The 21165-nt window shown below is 38.6% G+C and overlaps 1 protein-coding gene across 3 annotated transcripts in view; it reads left to right on the forward strand.

The window, feature by feature from the left end:
* The window catches only part of LOC131684282 (interferon regulatory factor 2-binding protein-like A), a 70278-nt gene that overhangs the window by 34195 nt on the left and 14918 nt on the right, over positions 1-21165 (forward strand). Inside the window, exons 2-4 of one of the 3 annotated variants that reach the window (XM_058967001.1) lie at positions 7329-7388; positions 16042-16257; positions 16435-16943. In XM_058967001.1, the coding sequence (XP_058822984.1) occupies positions 7329-7388; positions 16042-16257; positions 16435-16943 (785 nt within the window). The remainder of the gene's footprint in view (positions 1-7328; positions 7389-16041; positions 16258-16434; positions 16944-21165) is intronic. The other 2 variants (XM_058967002.1, XM_058967004.1) reach the window with 2 other exon arrangements.

Consider the following 21165-nt stretch of genomic DNA (forward strand, 5'->3'; position numbering starts at 1 on the left):
TAGTAGCTGGTTGCGGATATTGTGTTGCTTTCTAGAGAAATAATATTAGCTGTAATCTCTAGCAGCCCAAAACGTGTTATTTGCAGAAACACAAAAAATGGATGAAGAAACAAAACTGGAAACGCTGGTTATCCTTGCATATTCTCTGCCAAGTTCCAAGCATGTGCAAATCTATACGCAACTGAACAAATAAGGTAAAGTCAATTTGTCTCTTCCATTTTTCACATTCAAATTGTCGCAGAAATAAGTTGTGTGATCCTTATTGATAGAGTCGAGAGATTTTGATGTTTTGTTTCAATCCATTTTTAAACAATTTATAAAAGTACATGTCAAGCCATGAGAAATGATCTTGAACACTATTGTCATGCTTTAAAAGATAACGAAAGTCTACTCAGAATCCGGACCCATAAAATCAGATGTTTCTCAGGATTGGTTTTACAGGGTGCAGCACTCGAAGTGTAACCAACTTCAGACCGTGCGCGCAGCTGTCGCACTTGCATCAGCTGTGTAGAAATTGGCTGAATGACAGTTTGGAATATTGTTTACAAGCACACAAGCATTTTGCCAAAATTGAACGCAAAAATGTGATTAGCGATGGCATTTAACATAATAGTGAGATTGCTTTATATTTAGCTGGAAAATCACAACCACTGATTGTTTATGAGTTCCAAAAACCTTAATGTTAATAAAGTTATTATTTTTCGTACCATAACTCGTTACAATAATACTGCCTGGTAGCATCGCAAAACGCGATAGAGGTGAGCATCGAAAAACTGCTGCGTTACGTGAGATGATTCGGATGTGAAGCAGCGAGCGAAATCCACGACGAAGTATCAATCAAATGTCTAAAGAACTGCAAATATTCAAGTGCAGCACCCGATGCATATTGGCAAGTTAGCTTACAAGTTCCAAAAGATCCGTTATCTCACACCGAAGCAGCAACAAGTTCGACTGGAGAGAGCGAAGAAGCGTTTGGCTTGGCCGAAAACGGTCAAATTCCGAACTCGCGTTTTCTGATGAAAAAATTTCAAACGACAGAGTTTGCTTGGTCCACCATTCACATGAAAATTTAAGTCATCGGTTGGCCACTAGGAGGCAGCATCCGCCACAAAGAAGGGTTTGGGCAACTGTAACCGATGGACGCTCTCCAATCGTTTTCATCGAGCCTGGCGTCAAAGAAAATGCGACATAATATCGGGAAAGTGTTCCGCAGGTTACTTTGAAGACGTGGGCAAACAAACACTTCGGTCGCAGACTATGGTCGTTACAACAAGCCTCGGAACCATCTCACAAAGCGCGAGTGAACCAAGAATGGCTGAAAACAAACGTTCTGAACTTCGTTTCTACCACACAATGGCTCTCATATTCACCAGACACGAGTCCAATGAATTATAATTCATTTTGTTGAGTAAGATCCGAAGTAAAAAATACGCCAACCTCGAGAAGTTGAAGAAAGCCATTGTCCGAAAGTGGGCCAAAATACCGGCAAGTCATATTCGGGCAGCTTGCGATTCGTGTTTGACCGTCGCAAGGCCATAGTCAAGGTAAAAGGTGGCCATATCAAGCACAAGTGAATTGATGCTGAATTTTTGATTATTTTCACACATTTTGTACTTCGAAGCAAATAAACATAACATTCCAAACCGATTATATGATCTTTTAAATTGGTTACGTTTCGAGTGCCATGCTCCATACGCGAGGAGAATAAAAATTAGTGAAAATGAAGGTCTTTTATTAAAGAAAACTGAAAAAATACTCACCCGGTGACGGCCATTTTGTTTCCATCATTTCTCATCTCATGGTAGTGTCTTGTTATCCTTGTTGGCGAAATGTAGCCTGTAGCAGTGTCAAATCTGCCAGAATCACTGAACCTTAATGGAGTATAGTATATTTTTCTACTGGCATTCTTCCTGTCACAATTTCGAATCCATCGGTTTACTGATAAAAAGCTAGGATTTAATTCCGCTGCTGTAAATTCCTTGCCAGATCATGAGTTTCCGGAAGAAATTATAGGCGTAAACAAGCTTGAATTTTCTACGAACGTCACCCCGAGCTATGGTCAGATAAAGATCCATCCTGACATAGGTTTCGTCGTCCATGAGAAATGGCTTCTCATGGACGACGAACCCCATGTCAGGATGGATCTTTATCTGACCACAGCTCGGGATGACGTTCGTAGAAAATTCAAGCTTGTTTGTGCCGATAATTTCTTCCGAAAACTCATGATCATGGCGCTCGGTATATTATCGGAAGTCAGCGCATATTTTGGCCACTAGATTGTGCTGCATCAGTTAGAGGCATGGCATGAACAGCAATCTGCTAGCAGATGGAAACTCCGAGCGGAACTACTGCTGGAACCATATTTTTGGCAACATCTCGATCCGGGAATCTTGGATTTCTCCTGATCGACCTCTACACCTTCTAGTTCAGCTGCCGCTCCAAAGTTGCGGTAAAACGTTCGCGTTGAACCTTCCGGATAACACTGTTTTGCAATTGCTTGTGAACACTTCGGTACTGTGGATACAATTCTCAACTTTTTTGCAAACTCGCATACCTTCAGCACAAATCGCTGTCAGAACATTCCAAATCCGACCACAAGGGGATATAATGGAATAAAGTGTCCAAACTCTAAGTGGATCGTTCTCAAGATGACATATTAGTTAATCCGTAAGTTGTCGTTGATTAGAACGATATTAGTGTCTGCTTAAACCAATACCTACACAATTTTTGCTACACTGAAAGCTGAAGACATAAGGTGAAATCTATTGATATATCATAAAATGTCCGTCTATTTAAAGAACATTGATAACATGTTCAATTTTTATCTTAAATCAATATCTTGGAAGCTTGGTACAAGCCGTGTCAAAAACACATCAACAGAAAAAAATATTTATGGTATTAGATAACGGGCGAAAGCATTTTAATCTCCTTCATCAACCTATCCAAAAATCGAAGCACAATCGCCTCGTCACATCCCACGACCAGAAGGGATTCAAAACAAGCGAGCAATCATGCCGCCGCTTACGTCACTTTTGCATTCACCGCTACGGTTAACGTTGCTGCCCTTCGCTAGTATGAGTTTAACCTGTATTCGGCGTGTTTTTGCTTCTTCTTCCTCTATTCTTTCATGGTTTGCCTTTCTGATTCATGCCAGCTATTTCTGGCTCAATGTACGATGGATAGTACACTTCGTTCCGTTTGCTTACGTAGGGCGATCTCGTCGCACTCGTCAGGCTCGACTTGTTCACTCCTGCCATCAGCTCTGGGGCACCCAGCCACCTACCAACCAACCAGCCCTTGCACGCCTTACCGCGACGACGACGGCGACCACGGTAAACTACTATGTCGGTCGGTCGGTCTGTCTGTATGTGAAGTATGTAAATACATGTACATATTACGTGCGGCTCGCTTATGTAGGGGGATCTGCGCAATGCAGCCATGAATCGAGACTATGTAGGCAGCTCGGACGTCATAAGAAGACCTGACCAACCGGTTTCGGCTGACTGGTCTGGCTGGTTGGCTGGCTGACTGACTGGTTGCCCGACTGGTATTTGGCGGAGAATTTATACTGTTATGTACGGCGCGAACATGCAAAGCAAACGAAAAGAAACAAAAACCTTTCGCCCATGTTGATGTGTAGCATTGAAAAACCGCTCGCTTATATACCTACTCCCACAGATGGGGTTTTTCTTCTGCGGATTTACCAATACAATCGAGCGAAGACGGCGACAACCCGTTCATTGGTAGTTTGTGTGGGCAAAGAAGAGGCACAAACGAAGAAATTAGTAGTGAGAGTTTGCGAAAAAAAAATCCACACCAAGGACGACGATCTTCGCCGTTTTGGGTTGGCCTGGGACGCGCGGGAACGGATGGACCGAGAGTTAAAGCCGAGAGGCTGTGCATGACTGACTGGCTCCGGTCGTCGGGTTCGGCTGGTTAATGGTGGAAGGAAATAAGTTGCAGAAATGATGCGGAATGATACGTGTACCGCTTTTACTGCTCCTGAAAAATTCCGAATTGGTAAGCGGGAGGAGGGGCATCACACATAGTGCAGCGCGCTCGTGAGGAAACCTATCTTCAGCAAAAGGAAATTTTGCCGACGGCCTTCTGGTTTGCTGCTTTCGTCGGGTGCGAGATTGCTAAAAGTGGAGCCGCATGGTATGTTTGTAGAGTGTGCTTTGGTTTAAACAGGTTTGGTTCCGTAGATAAATATTTACGAGATCTACAGATCTGCTTTCATACTTTCATAAGGGTTTCAAGCTCTTGTGGAAAAACATTCCTACTGTCTTATATTCATCCTATTTTTCTGAGAAAGTTTGATAATTAACAGTAAGTAAAGAAAAATAAATAGTAAGCTAAATAAAGATCATAACATTTAACGAAGGAGACATTTTTTCATTAATAAATGTTATTATCCGGCGAGTGACGGTTTCTCCGAAATTTCCCCTCAAAATGTATTTCGACAGTCGACTTCTTGACTTTTTTCAAAAGCCTCTATTGGTTTTTTCCAGTACCTGAAAACGAGTAAGACAGTTGTCCCTGTAATTCCTTTTTTTCCGTCGGTACCAAAAGACGTACCGTAATTAAACATTTGATATTAGCAAACGAATGTAATTGTTATTTAGTTTTTAGATAAATGTGTCTTGAACAATTATTTTCCTGTCAATTTTCTTCGAATTCAATAAAACTTGTAATAACTGGTAAAAAGCATTCTGTTACTATAATTTAAGTTTCAGACACTGTTTTACTGGTGACTTGAAAACGGGTACTTCTCTTTACAATACTCAGTGAATTGTGAAGGCACTTACGAAATATTTCAACTATTTTATTCACTTCAACTTACAAATACAATATTTGCTGCGGGAACTATGAAAAAATCGACGTTTTTGGAGAAAATAACCAACACCAAGGATAATATTTTTTTCTAGCCTACTACTCACTTGTACTCAACAACTATTTGATGGGTGGCTCAATCAATTTCAGTGCTATGTTTTAATTTCAAATAAGTGTTTGGATATTAAAATTGATAGTGTCCGGAATTCAGCTTTTTGTTGGTGGCTGCGTTCCCAAATGCGCACCCCACTTTGACAAGTCGTCCGTCCAATGTCAATTTTGACAAATCATCAGTCTTGTCAATTTTGACAAGCCGTCGCTTGAGTTTCAATGTTCACATCACGGTAGGCGTTCATTTCTGTTCTCAACTAAAACGTTAAACGTCAAATTAAAATTTTGTATATTTTTCCGTGAAAATAAAAAAACCGATTTCCTTTCGAGTCGGCACAATCGAGTGAATTGAGGTGTTTGTTTTGTGGATCATCTCTAATTCAATTCGCCGATTGATATACTGAGAAAAACAATTATCAGCGACACTCGATTTAGTTGAAACAAATAAGCCGGTTGAATTGCAACCGATTTCGTCATTGCAGCTGCAATCGTCAATTTTCTATGAGATTGTTTTTATCGCTTTTCTAGTTTGGCTTTATTCTTTTTTACGACGAATGCAAGATTCGTTCGGGCTTACTTCGAATAAGGGTGGTTGTGATAAATGGTTAATTTTGATCGAAAATCGCCCATCTCTAAACAAGGTTTGCAAATTTACTGTATTAAAAAAGATGGAGTGCTTTTCCGGGTGATTTTGCACCGAGTTTCGTTGGTCATATCGTACGTGATGAATTCATGTAGGAGCAGAAGCTTGAATCCCTTAATTCTCTCGACACTCATAGTAGCATCCAAACAACTGAGAATATGTTATAAATCTATTAACCAGCCTACAAAAAGATGCGCGAAGCGATTGATATCAACGGAAAAGATTATTGAAAACAAACTAACAAATTTTAAATTTGACGTTTAACAGTTGAGAACATGAGCAGGGTAGGTTAAAGTTTGTGACACCGAAGGCTTGTCAAAATGGACACTCCTGTCGATTTCTCAAAATTGACACTGGACGGTCGACTTGTCATAGTGGGGAGCGCATTTGGGAACGCAGCCACCAACAAAAAGCTGAATTAGAAGCAGTCGGACATTCTAATGAGAACGTTATACAAGAAGGAGGTTTGTTTGCTTCGAGATAATGAAAAAAATAAGAAGTAGGCAAGCGATGGAACAAACATTATATATAGTACCCTCTGTTTCAATGCTATCCCAAAGCTTTTAAAAAATCCCAATGACGATAGTACAATCCAAGAAGATTTCTCGACAAACATATGATTACGGCCTAAAAGCCAACTGTCAAAATCCACTTTGAATGGAAATTCCAGACAAACCGTTACTAGTCGAAAACAGTTCACAACAGTTTATGAAAGAGAAAACTTTTCTCTTTCATTTACTACCAACATCTGTGATTGGCGTGTAACGGTTTGTCCGGAATTTCCCTTCAAAGTGGATTTTGACAGTTGGCTTTTAGGCCGTAATCATATGTTTGTCGACATTTGCTTTCATTCGATAGTTTGAATTATAGCTATTAAAGAGTTGTTTTAAATCTGGAGATCTTTAATTTGGATTTTAGCTGCTCGTTGTAATAACTTGATAAAGTCACGAATCCTTGCAAGTGAACCTCCCATGCATGCGTTGCTCTAAAAGCGCTTATTTAGTTCTCAGTTGGTCGGTGTTAAGTAAGACCGGACTAAGTGACAATGTATTGAATTCGAGAAAAACGAGTTTAAAGTTTGAATTGCAGCATCCCTTACGTTAAACATGGAAACTAATTTTTGTCATAATTCGTGTTTATTGTTACATATTTTAAGTCTGGCAAGAGTCTAATGTAGCTAAAGAAATTCTTTATCCAGTGCTATCATTATCTCATTTTTTGATGTTTTGCGACTTAGTCCGGTCTGACTTAATGCCGACCAGTTCAAGATGGATATCGTGAACCAAGAATTAAACACTTCCGCTCTCATGACATTTTATTTTACTCAACAGTTTATCTTTTCCTGTTTAGGGAAGTTTCTGTCACGGACATCAAGATCGGACTATTGCAATTATGTTCAGGCCAAGATCAATTACCCCCATGTATAATTCAATGTTCGAGTGTTACTTTTTCTTTCCTGTTTCTAGAGTACCGAATTTTAGTTTGTCGATTTATCTAGGGTTTAAAAGCCGATTGTATTGCGTGGAAAACACCATTCTCGGCCTCAGTGCGCTTTGTAATAATTACAAATGCTCGAAAAGTGCATCGATGTTCGATGAACTAGCGTCAATCGGACAGATCGATTGTCGCGGCTTCGTAGTGTTAGTAGTGAACAATGTTTACTTTGAATTGAGTTTGATTTGTTATAACCATGTCCGATCTTGATTCTGATCAATTCTTCCCATTATTCTATCTATTCCAGACCAAAAACATCAAAACATGGGGATTTACGTGAACGCCCCTGTTGTGCAACGTTACAAATGTAAGTTACAAAATATTTTTTAATACGAAATTTGAATCCGGTTATTATGAGGTTCTTATTATAAAATCCAGTGCGAGTAGCTCAACCGAATATGATTACACATTCAAAACGAAAAATAAAATCAATAAGTTAACGTACAATGAAAATTAGTTTATACCATTTTTTTTCATTTTGGCAATTTTTCTGGGATAATCCTTTTTAATACTTTTATGTTATTGAGACAGACAGTGACAACCGTGAAAAGTTAAATATGGAGTTTCGTAACATTTTGAATTCACAATGACAAGTTAAATTTCCAAAAATTTCGATCTGGCAACACATACTTGCAATATGATCATTGCAACTTTTATTTTCCAATACGGTAGTCCATCATGATGGAAAAACTTTTTCTGGTATTCCCAATGTTTTTTAGGTGAAAATGTTATTTTTTAACCTTACAATGCAAATCACAATATACTACTTGTACATTCGCAACAAACGCATCTGTCAAGGAAAGATTCCTACGTTCCGGTTCTTTGATCCGGCAGTATACTACGGACAACCATGCACAGTCACCGCTAATAAAAAGCCATCTACGGCAATCAAATCTACTATACACAGTCTTCAATACCATCATCTGAAATTAAAACGTTAAAGAATGTGCCCAGTTAAAAGTAGTCATCGAAAATGGATGATCGCTAAGAAAAACGCGGTAATCAATTTTTTTTTATTTTGTAGCGTATCCAAAACAGAACGTATAACATTCTTAGTTGTATTTATTTAATGCTTTGTATCCAAATGCACATACCTTCCGCTTGACACTTTCCGTCAGCTTTTGCACACTTTTGCTAGAAATCTTTCTCATTGGGACGGTTATTGACGTTATTCGCAGCGTTCTGAGCTACTTTTTTATAATTGAAAGATGTTAAGTGGGGCCAAAAAAGAACCGAAACATTGTGTTTTCAAATAAATAATAAAAGTCGTTTACTCCATCACTCTGAAACGCAAATTGGGGAAATGACAAACGGTAAACGATACTTTTCTCGTTGTAAACATACATTTAACCACAGATGCTGGTGTTATCTGGCGTACAGTTTGATGACTTTTTGTTGTTGTGCACATTCATTCATTTTTTGCTTTTTTATTCCGACAATAATGACGACTGAAAACACTGCGGCCAGTACCTCAAAATTAACAGGCAGCACCATCAGTGAGGAAGCTAATACCAGATAAGACGGGCTCACAACCGCTACCCGTAAAAGCATAAAGAAAATTGAAATAACATCTACAATGACAACATGAACGTGTACCACAATGATGCAGTAGGCGAAAAAGTAAATGTTTCCCTCTCGCGAAAAAGCGTTTCCATATGCCGTAACAAGTTGCTTACACGATATCTGCTGAAGTCTTTTTTCCCATTTCTTATGTTATAACTACATTAGTATCGAATTCAAAAATATGAAATATTTTATTATTAAGAGCAATACTACACAAGTTAGAGCAAGGGATCGAGGGAGAAAGCTAAGAAAGGCCTGGAATAGGGGTCATATGAGTAAGATTAGAGTTTCCCGACAGCCTAAATCTTTGTCTTCTACCGCAATCCTGCCTACCAAGCTTCAACTGTGAAGTCTGTTGAAAAAGAAATGCAAATTCAAAACACATTTTACAATGAAACTTCAGAGTGTAAAGTTTGACTAAGTTTGGGACTAAGTTTTCATTACTATGCTATGCCAATTTTCAAATTTTCATAAAACTGAGAAAGAATTATTATCACCAAGCAAAAATAACTACTGTGATTATTTCCATCGAATACAATTCTACGTTGTTTGCCAAAGTTTTGTTCATTGTGCAGAACAGCATGAAGCAATTTAAACGTTAAACATCAAAATTACTCGAACTTATAAATAGACCTTCATCCGTGCATAATATCTGCATTGGTTGTTTCCTTGACAAATAAACCACGCATAAAGCTTGGTTTTCAAAAGGCGATAAAAACCAAGCAAAACAAAGTCTAGATACTAAATTCCGTTACGGAAGCTAAGCTTAAATTTTTCGACAAACTTTGCAGTCGATTCTTAATGTACAGAACAATTACAAGGTTAGTGCCATCAATGATGAAGAAATACAGAATCGTGGTATGTTTGGACACCGATTTTTTTAATTTTTAATTTTTGCGCAACGTTCTAATTAGGTTAAAAGTTCGGGCGATAGTGTCCTTTATGTTCTGAAAACCATAATGGCGATGGCATACTCATTAGTTTGAGGGTAATTGAACAATTTAGTGTTTCCCAATTGGGTGTGCGAGGGTTCAGGTTTCGCGGTCGTAGAGGACAACCAATCCTATGGGTATTTTAGATATTTATACAGTATGCGTCAGACAATTGAGAGACTCTTACTAATACTAAACACTTGGAAAATATCTTGTAAATTTAGGTCTCGCGAGGTCCTTTCGATCGTCAAAAACGGGGTAGTTTTTATGAATCACACAATTTTCCTCTATAATAATAGTTTATGCCACTGCACACCGTAAGATATGAGCGACCGACTATAAAAGTTCCAAGAACAGAACATGCATAAAATCCTCTTATATATTATTATTGGATATTGATGATGTGATGATGCAGTAAACCTACCATCAGTGCAAGGGCTACGTCCAGTGGTTGCAGTTGCTTTTAACAGCAAACTCAAATGTCGCTAGCAAACGCCTTTCAATTTGTCGCTGTATGAAGGGCCAAAAAGGGTTGGATCCATAAGCAGCAATTCTCATGCGCACTCCACAGGAACAAAGAATCTCCTTGCAACAATAAAATCCAGACGTTTGCTCCGCTTCATATATATTAGAATGTAAAAATTATGTAAAAAAGGAGCTCCTCGATGTAAGCGTCTTTTAAAAAATCTTTAAGTATAATAACCGCAAAATTATATCCGGTTCTTACAAAGTACTTTTCTATATCCGACTTTTAATCTTGAATATAACGTTATGCGGATTTTCCTGTATGCGAATTATTTATTTTTCAACGATATTTATACTGGATATTTCAAATTGAAAAATTTCTCAATACTCAGAATATACACGGCGAAAAAACTGCATTCAAGTAATACGTGTATGTAAGATACAAGAAATCGCACAAAGTCTAAAAGGCGCCGAATCGCAATGACTGACAAAATACAGTGAAGACATTATGTGCGCGGAAGCTATACGTTCAGCGGTTAACGAAACCGCATTGTCTCATCATGGATGACGAGACTTATGTTAAAGCAGTTTTCCATAACCTTCTGAGCCCTATTTCTTCAGTGCTCGTTACAAATTCGACATCCCTGAAGATGTTAAAAATCAAAAGAAGTCTATGTTTGCTTAAAAATACATGATTTGGCAAGCAATTGGCGCGTGTGGAAAGCGGAGAACTCTACTCGTCATAACCGGAACGGTCAACAGGCAGGTGTACTTGAAAGAATACCAACAAAAGCGTCTACTCCCACTTCTGCGGTCTCATGATGACCCTACGCTTTTCTGGCAGGTTTTAGCCTCGTGCCTTTACTCGAAAGATGCTCTGGAGTGGTACAAGGTTGTGCAGATAAAATGAGAAATACTCGGCCTTCATGAAACAGTTACTGCGGTAGCATCTTATGGAAGCAGAAATGAGGAAAAAATGGGTTTTCCAAATAAGTTGGTTCAAACATTGTGCAAGTCCTTATGATTAGTATGAAAAGGAAAGTATGTGCATTTGGATACGGCTATGAAATTGTATAAAACGAGCATAGCGAAATTTTAATGCGATTTTATTTTCTGAAAGTTGAAATCGATCGTTCGAATAGGTGAGTTTTGGCGAACCCTCTTCTTGTGATGCACTTTGATTCCGTACGCCCATTATATTGGATGTGATTCGTTTCCGACATATTTCGAAAATCATTCACGTTCTTCATTCATTTTGATCTTCCTTCATTGATTTGCTTAAAACTGTTTAATTTAATGAGGATAAGTATTTGAGCGATAAAAAATTACCCCTGTCGGCTCACTCCTGAATCGTTCTTAATCCCACCAGCAGTGTGTACTCCAAATTGAACTAAATCGGACAAGTCTTGCAGCCGGATCAACACGATGAAAGATTGTATGGGATTTTTCGGCATTTTTCGTGGTAAAAACACACCAACGGACAATTTAACCGCTAGGTGATACTGTATGCATCTAAAAAATTACTGTAAGCGAAAATAAGAAACACAATTTTATTGCCTACAACTTTGTCGACGACTTCAAACCAATCCAACTTTGTTCAGAGAAGTTATTCAACTTTAAACGAAGTGCTGTCTGAGTCAGTTTTGCATGCGGCCTAACAGCGCATGGTGGTGCATCAGTAGGAGATTCAAACGAACTTTATGTTTTTGCAAAATGATTGAATTTAGCTGAATAGCATATTTGGAAGAAGTTTAATATATACAGTGGAGGTCCGATTTTCTCAGCCGCGACTTTGTCTGCCCCGATTTTGTTAGCATCATATGAACCTATGTTTGATGGGCTACAGCAGGTGAACCAAGTCAAATTCGAGTAAATACTTTCTTAAGCATATTTTTCTTATCTTAAAAGTTCAAAATACGCAAAAATAAAAAAAAAACATTTTATTTCAAATTTTGCGTTAATAGATAATGGATTAATGAATATTCTTACTAAATAATCAGAAGGGGTTTAAATACTATGTCTTGGGACTAAAGAAGAATACTTTAACAGCTTCGGTTTATTAAAAAGAAAGAAAAAATGTGACGAGCTTGTCAATGTCCCCATTTTGTCAGCCTAAAATAAATCAAGGAGCTGATAAAAACGGATCTTAACTGTAATATGAGTTACGTTTTGGTTAGAAAATTTTAGATGCATATTTCACCATATAGAGGGCGCCAATATTGACTTTTAAACAAAGGTGTAAATTAGATGTCTTCTTCATAGGTATGATGGCGTCCTCTATTCGGTAAGTTGCGCAATTAAAATTTTCTAGTCAATTATGTACTAAAATTATTCCAACCATATTATTTTTTCACAAAAATAAAATAAAATTCGTTGGAATCGATTATTGATTCACCACCATACGCTAAGACCCATGCAAAACTGACTCAGACATTACTTCGTTAAAAATTCAATAACCTCTTCTATCAAAGTTCGAATGATTTGAAGTTCTCGACAAAGTAATTGTATCTAAATTAAGATAACTAGAAAAAAATTATTTTTTTCGCATTTAGAATATTTTTTCAAAATACCTTTTGCATGCAGGTATCAAGTACACACCTTGCAAACTCTTACTATGCCCAAGAAAACTGTTCCTGATCTGCAAAAGAAAAAAATGTGAAAGCTTTCCATTTCTACTTTACGAAAATTGAAATGTTCACACAGATAAAGACTATTCAAATATAAATATATTTAAATTAACAGTCCTAAGAGTTGTTACATTCCTAACCAATCTTAGTCTTCACACGTTATGAGTTATAATGATCCATGAATATTTCCATGACTGTTTTCATATAAACTTGCATATGCATTGCATCGAGATTTATATAAATCTCGAAAAAACTGAATTTTTCTAACTTATTTTCTATACTTTGTCACATGGGTCTGCGTCAATTAACATAAAGTCATTTGACATAAGGTCATTTAGCATTAACGGACATTTGGCATAACGGTTGCATAATGATCATTTGGCATAATTATGAGAATTGATCACACAAAAAGTCATTTGGTATAATGGACATTTGGCATAATTTTGAGAATTGATCACACTGAAGGTCACTTGGCATAGCGGACATTTTGCATAACGGACATTTGGCATAACGGACATTTGGCATAATTTTGAGAAGTGATCACACACAAGTCATTTCTCTTTTTTTTAACTACAGGGATAAAAATAATTTAAGACTGTGTGAGTAGTCAGGTAATTCGGCATAATTTTGAGCCGTGTTTCCGCTAAATATTTTATTTTTATGTTAAAGAAAACAGTAACTTAGCATAACGAAGACCCGATTTTATCAGCTTTTTGCCCCTATTTTATCTGCTTCATATGAAAATTGATCGTTGATAGTTTGATGGGCTCTAGCAGACGAACCATATTCAATTCGAGTAAATCCTTTCTTAAGCATATTTTTCTTATCTTAGAGATCCGTAATATGAAAAAATTGCCTAATTTTTTTTTAAATTTTGCGCTTTCAGATCCCCTTAAGGGAAATTTAAACTAAATAATTAGGAAATGTTATGAGGCTATATCTAGGGACTTAAGAAGAACATTTTAAGATCTTCGTTTTCTTAAAAAGAAAGAAAAATATATGTCCCGATTTTATCAATATCCCCGTTTTATCAGCCTAAAATTAACCAAGGGGCTGATAAAAACGGGTCTTCACTGTTGTACTAAAATTGAACTAGAACCAAAATTAATTAGATTTTTCTTTTTTACCAATTTATAAATAAGTGAGTAATCCGGGCAAACGAGTGGATCACAGGTTTGCTTGCGAGAGGCCGCCGCTTCCAAATGTCCGTTATGCCAAATGATCCTCATTTTACGCAAAATTAGAAATTATGCAAAATGACCGTTATGCCAAATGTCCGTTCTGCCAAATGACCTTCAGTGTGACCAATTCTCAAAATTATGCCAAATGACCATTATGCCAAATGACCGTTATGCCAAATATCCATTATGCCAAATGACCTTTAGTGTGATCAATTCTCAAAATTATGCCAAATAACCCTTATGCCAAATGTCCATTATGCTAATGACCTTACTGCAAAATGACTTTATGCCAAATGGCTTGCTCCCTTGTCACCCTATGCTAAGTGTAAAATAATATATGCACTGCAAATCCGAGAGGATCATATTGCTCCAGAGTATACAACTTAACAGTTGAGTTATGCCACGTTATTTTTCCTCCCCGGGAAAAGGCAAACTTTCTTTTCACGAAAGAGATTTTCAGCATAAAACAACATCGTGTACGGTTCCATTGAAAATAAATTTGCGGCGAAACTCTGCTCTGCTCTGTACCTAGTTAAGTTAGTTCTTGCTGATGTTGTCAGCCTTGTTCTATCTTTTTGCTGACAGATGTTTTATATTTACAAACTTATCTGATCCCGTTGGCGGTGAGTGAAAGGCTCAAACAGAATACTCCGTCACTGACGCAGCATCGTGGCCAATTCGAAAGGTTTCAAAGTTATCGAGATAGCATCGTCTTGTGCGCTACAGCATGGATAGACAGACTGCTTCGAATGGCCAACGGCGACCCCCGTCACTGGTGGAGCATTCTGCTTGGACTCTTATTTGGTAAATTACGTCACCCGTCGCCAGCCATTCAACGAAACGAGCTGTAAACTGAGACAGAACGTCAGCGTCGGTTTGGTGTTGTAATGTATACACAACCGTGCACAGTAGGTACATGATTTGACCATGAAACGGTAAACATTTTTTTCTGCGAAATTCTGTGATCGTACGCGAGGCATAGGGGGGATCTCGGAATGACATGCGAACGAAAGTTCTAGAGGAAGGCAGATTGCCTTTTTACAAAAAATAAGTGTAAAAGTATAATTGTATCATGTTTTATTTAGATGTTAATGTAAATTAGTCTTGCAGACGGTATTAATTAATGTATTCATATACCGACACGTTTGGAATGCTTCGTGCTAAGCGTCATTTTAATATTTTACAACCTTCGACGTCTTTCAAGACACGATTAGGTATTTTTCATAGTGATTCCAACAAGTTATAAGAGAGTAGTGCTATCGAAGAAACTCAATGGGAATTTAAAACCCCGGAAAGAACACAATCCACATAGACAAGCTGAAATTTCAAACTTTAATTGAATGCCGTGTTGACGCAGTCGTAACAAAAAAGAAGAAAACAAACCAAAGTAAACCCTACAAAAAGCACAAACAAACACGATCCCCGCCTGACTAGGCTCAACTCACGTCCCAAAACTCACAAATGCTGATAAGTGACATAAGTTGCAACACGGCGGCGTAACGCCTAGCTTACAAACATTCGCCTGTAACGCAATTCGGCTGGGTTATCACGCAAACCGACCACGTCTCCTCGACACATGAGCTTCGCGTGTCGGCATTCTGGCTGCCATTTATTCGCATTTTCAGCTGTGCTCAATTGACCGAGTGCCTGTTTGAAGGATGAATTGTGCTGCTGTTGCTGCATCAACTGTACTGATAACGGAGGCCCAATCGAAATAATGGGGTCCATTATATCAGGATCGTTCTGTTTACTACCAACATTCCAGCTTATCAGCGACAACTGGAAAAAACGCTTGGTGAAGGAATTTTTCCATTACAGCTGGCAGCCGCTTATCAGAAGCCGGATTGCTCAGCATTAGCGATTGTTTGAATTTCGCTTATCAGCTTGATAAAGTCGAACCGCGCTACTGATAAGCACTCAGCTCGTATGTAAGGTACACTTTCGTGGGTGTGGGCGTCGATTCCGATGAGTAAACTGACCACAGTGTAGAAACACACGGCTTTCATAGGCATTTATCCCTTCGAATTTGATTCGGTGCTACACGATCGTACTGCTTGTAAATATTAGCAATGGGAACAACCTAGCAATTCGCAGAAACGCTGGATGATTTAAGCCGCAGCAAAACGCTTAGAGCATCATAACACAATCACGTTTTCTCTTCTTTCTTTTTCTGTCGCCGCATCCAATTACAGTGTACCCGACCGTGATACCGATTCCACCGGTTTCAATGGGCGATTCTACACCACCGACCCCATCATCGGTAGCAACGCTGCAAAGCCCGATGGCGAATCTAATGTCCATCACGGAAACTCTTCCGCCGGGCAGCCCCCGCAACGGTCCGAGTCCACCAGGGCCGCCACCTCCACGTACGGCTTCTCGAGGTTCCCAGCATTCGCCAAACAGCTCCGGTAGGTGGTATTAACCAAAGCAACTCATATCAAATGTCAATTATAGTAGATTGTACAGCTTTCACACATCAAAACGATTGCCACAAGCTTTTGCTTATGTTCCGTTTCCATCTATCGCCCACTTGTTACAATACATTACTAAGATTGATACTAACAGCAGTTCACTGATTCTTGTAGGATCCTCCAGTGGTCGGCGGTCGTCCGGCTCCCGTCACGTATCTAGCACGACGGTAACATCGAGTGAAGCACAACAATCGAACCCAGCCGGAGTTCCCGGCGGGGCATCCACTCCGAACGGCAATGGATCAAATGGCAATGGCAGCATAACACCGATGTCGCTAGCGTCTCTCGAACGACCAAACATTGGGCCACAACAACCACCTCAGTCACAGTCGGGCCCGCAACCGCCACCGGATGCCGTCGGTGGCATGGCACCGGGTTCCGGAGGACCTCCGGGTACACCGGGTGCAGCCGGACCTCCTGGGGGTCCTGGTGTCCAGCAGGGTATCAACGGTCCAACGCCAAACAGTGGCACCGGAGGACCCGTCCCGGCACCGGCACCAAATCCGACGCTCAAATGTACCATCTGCCAGGAACGGCTGGAAGATACCCACTTCGTGCAGTGTCCCTCGGTGGGTCATCATAAATTCTGCTTCCCCTGCAGTCGCGAGAGCATCAAACGACAGGTGAGTGTTTATTTTTGTGAACCTTGGGACCTGTATAAGCACAAAATTCTACGAACAGTCAAACAATTCATCTAGATTATGGACCATTCATTAATTACGTAACGCAAAAATTGCCCAAAATTGACTCCCCCCTCACCCCATGTAACAAATTGTCACAAATTTCTTTATCCCCCCCTCCCCTATTACGTAACAAATTCCTTGACAATTTTTTTTTCATCGGTGAAAACATGTTACGTAACGATCTAGCTTACTCCACCTCCCCCCTATGTCACAATATGTAACAACTTGTCGAACCCCCTCCCCCCCACTAAAAGCGTTACGTAATTTATGAATGGTCCCTTGTCTACCTAAGAGTACCGGAAAACAGTACTTAGTACATCCCTTTGTGTTTTCCTTGTTGCTCATTACTACAAGAGAGATTTTTATAAAACAGTGTTTAGGCATCAATCATAAACTATGTCAATGTATTTGGAGGGGGTGGATAATATGAAAAATTGCGATTTGAGATAATTTGTGGCAACGGAGGGAGACACAGTGGGTGGGGTGTCCGTTTAATTTAGTACAATTTTTGCATGACCGCATTTTGTATTAAAGGTTCCATAGTAGTTAATATCAGTTTAGTCCAAATTAAAATTTTACCAGCATGGCTATTATTGACCTTGTTTACCATCTCAATTCATGATAGGACAAATAATAAAGCATAGGTTTATCTTAAGATTTTTGGATTATCCGTCTATTTATCGAAAGGACGACGATCACATAGATTTTTTTGGGCATTAGTAAAATATAATGTCTAGGATTCGCTGCGTACAAGCGAGTTAAAGTTTTGAAGTTCAACTGAGAAAGCTTGGAAAAGCGGCCATCTTGGAAAAGGAAAAAAGCAATTTTTTCTCACACCGTTAGAAAATTTTTAATGAAAATGAATCAGTAATACTCTACCAATGCCCCGAATACATTCTTTTGAATGATAGCCGCTTATTGAAATGTTCTTAGCCGAACCGTAAATCATATTTCATTGGGCAACATCCACGTAGCATTTTGCTAGAGATTTTTAAAACCCCCCTCCTCCATCGTATCATTTCGGCAAAACCCCCTCTTTTGACTACAGATTCTTCGTGTGATCAGAAATATTTATCTAAATAGACTAAGCAACCTTTAAAGTTCCAAGTTCAGTTTTCCGCGAAAAAATAAGTTAGTATTCCGCCCACAACAGCAGAAACCTTGTCGAATACTATATTTTCGTACAAGTTAATCATCAAAAACGATTGGATAGTTTTCCGTAGGCTGATTAGAAACCTACGCTTATCTTGGGTTTTGTACGATTGGTGGACTGAGTTTTATATGACTTTTACAAATAATATTGGCGAGAAGCTCTAAATCTGTTTCAAAATCATTCTTCACCCTTCCTTGACCAACTTTTTTGTACCGTTCCTAGGGTTCCAAAACTATTTTTTTGAACTGTCATGAACCACGAAAATTTTGTTTTGATCAAGATTTGTGCTTCTTGCGCAGTGCTACAAGCTGCTCAATTTTTACATTCCAATGCTTAATACAATTTTCCTAGAATATTTTCAATACTCCAATTTGTATGGAATCGAGAATTTTGAACGAGCAATTTGAAATCGGGACAGTCGGCCATCAGGAGTGTTGGTTCTTATATACACTTCAATTACCATTTCTAGATTTTTCTAGTTTTTGTTTAGCTTGAAGCTTGAACTTTACGTTAAATAGCGAGAAAATGCCTGAAAACATACTCAATCGATATTTTTTCAAATATTTTTAGCAGAAGGAAACTAGCAAAAAACAGAATGAAATTGTTTCGAAACATTAATCGAAGGTAGTAAACAGACCGAATTTATAACAGAAAACTCGATTTTATTTGAAGATAATATGAAATAATTTTGAGCAGCTTAAAATGAGCATTAACTTTATCGAATGCGTGTCACTGGTTCTCCTTCCCTGTCAGCATACGACCCGCAGATCTTCACCAATGCAGCTCCTGTCCAAGGTGCAACTAAGTTATGCTTCAACCCCAACCACTGTCAAAATATATGAACTATCAGCAGTTGGGGCCAGAACCAGAGCCAGTTCCGGGTACAAGCAAAAACAGCATCACGTGGCTCGTACCCCGGTTAGCTCCGCGGGGAGGTAAGCAATAGGAATTCTGTATCAGAAGTGAATGGCGACATAGTTTGGCCTCATGTTGCACAATGATACAGCTTTGCGAACCTGACAACTCACGAGCGGGTAGAAAATTAATCAGGCGATATTGGCATGAATCGAAACAGAACAACAGAGTCAGTAGATAAGAGGTAGATTTTTTTTTTCATTATAGGTAATTATTTGCTAGTTTATATGAATGACAAGATGGAAGAACGACTGATCCTCCCCCTCAGTCTTCTGCTCCTAATTTAAATCCTATTAGAAATAAAATGTACCTCTTCAACTGGACTATAGCTTGTATTTATTAGGCGTAAATTGAAGGCGCTAAATATTATTCAAATTTCTAAACATTTGACTTCGCGATTCTCAGATGTAAAAGAGATCGTCAAAGTTAATGAAGATAAAATTTGAATTTTTGTTGGTAGTCTTCGACAAGTCAACGCGATTGTTTTCTGCTCATGAATATCGTGTGTATATATATACCTTCAAGGGACATTGAAATAGATGGTGTCAGAATCGTGTTTGACTGTCGATGACTGATTTAAGTATGGGGTTGGTCGTTTCAAATACACCATACTTAAAGATGTAAAGATACTTGACTACAAGCAATTGCATTCAGTATCACTCGAAGGAGTTAAGGTTGGACAGAGAATGCGCAAAAATCGCAAACGAAAAAAGCAGTTTTTTCCACACCGTCTGTTAGATCTTCATAAAAGTCAATCAGTCAATACATAAGCTGATTGATTTTTATGAAGATTTAACACACGGTGTGGAAAAAAACTGCTTTTTTTCGTTTGCGATTTTTGCGCATTCTCTGTCCAACCTTAAGAAAATTTACCGCCTATCAGATTCGAATCCCGGATCACCTAGGTGATTCCTAAAATATTCACAACTAAATACCAACACGTTGACTGCCATAAAATTTACTAGACGAATCGATGAGTCCACTGGTTTCAGTATTTTCAACAATAATGTTTTAATTTCTCTTGTAGAACCCACCCAACTAGCAGGAGTGCACTATAGTTTGCAAACAATTAATACATTACCTCCGAAGTATTATTTCATTTTCAGGGATAGTCTCCGCACAATTGAAGCTCTATGCTCAATGAGAATTAATAATCATGATCCGTTTTTTGTGGAAACAGAAGTAACTGAGTAACTAAGCAAGAAAATATTATTACTTTACCTTATAGTGAGTTTCCGCCTATTGCTCTATTTTGGGCAATGAATAAGCTGATAATTTAGCCAAGATTGGTACACTAGATGGTGAAATCAATCTGCTTCCTCATTTCGTTCAGATCAGAAATCAAAAGCGCACCGTTTGTGAACTGAAAACTTCAAATAATACTACCCGCGCTGCTCTGCTATAACATTTACTTGTACGTTACAGAAATAGTATGAATGATTGAAACGAGTGAATCACAAAATAAATTTCGCCCATTACCGGAAAACACAATCGCCATTCACTTTGCACAGACCCGTCTTAGACCTACAGTGTGTGGGGTGGAACAATCATCAAGGCGAAAATGAAACTTGTACTTACAGAAGCCTCACACATACAACTACATCATACTAGAAATGTAGTACTAACAACATTAAATTCCTTTGCAGAGGCAGAAAGCTTCGTAGCGAAGAACAGCATGCAACACGACGTCGAATGTTAAAACGTCAAAACTAAGATCCCCCTGCACTAGTTGGCACCGCACACTAGCACGAATTATGTTAAAAGATTCATGTCGAAGCATGGAGAACTGGAATCTGTCACAAATGACTCTTGGAGGAACTTTTTTCCGAGAATACGAGTACTGTAATGAGAATAAAAACTTTTTTTAGTTTTAGGAGTATTCGAACTATGGGCATTTTGAAACAGCTAGTTTATATATAAAACTAATCTGATTTTTTAGTTTTAAGTATACATCAAATTAGCAAGGGACTAGAAGATTGTGCAGTATCTACCACGAAGTCGACTTCCAGGTTTTTTGCTGAGCATAGCTTTAGCTGATCTCTCTTCCGGGATTCGCGCTACATGTCCAGCCCACTGTAATCTCGATAGAGCTCG

The sequence above is a fragment of the Topomyia yanbarensis genome, chromosome 2 (genome assembly GCF_030247195.1).
Source record: "Topomyia yanbarensis strain Yona2022 chromosome 2, ASM3024719v1, whole genome shotgun sequence".
Taxonomy (NCBI): Eukaryota; Metazoa; Arthropoda; class Insecta; order Diptera; family Culicidae; genus Topomyia; species Topomyia yanbarensis.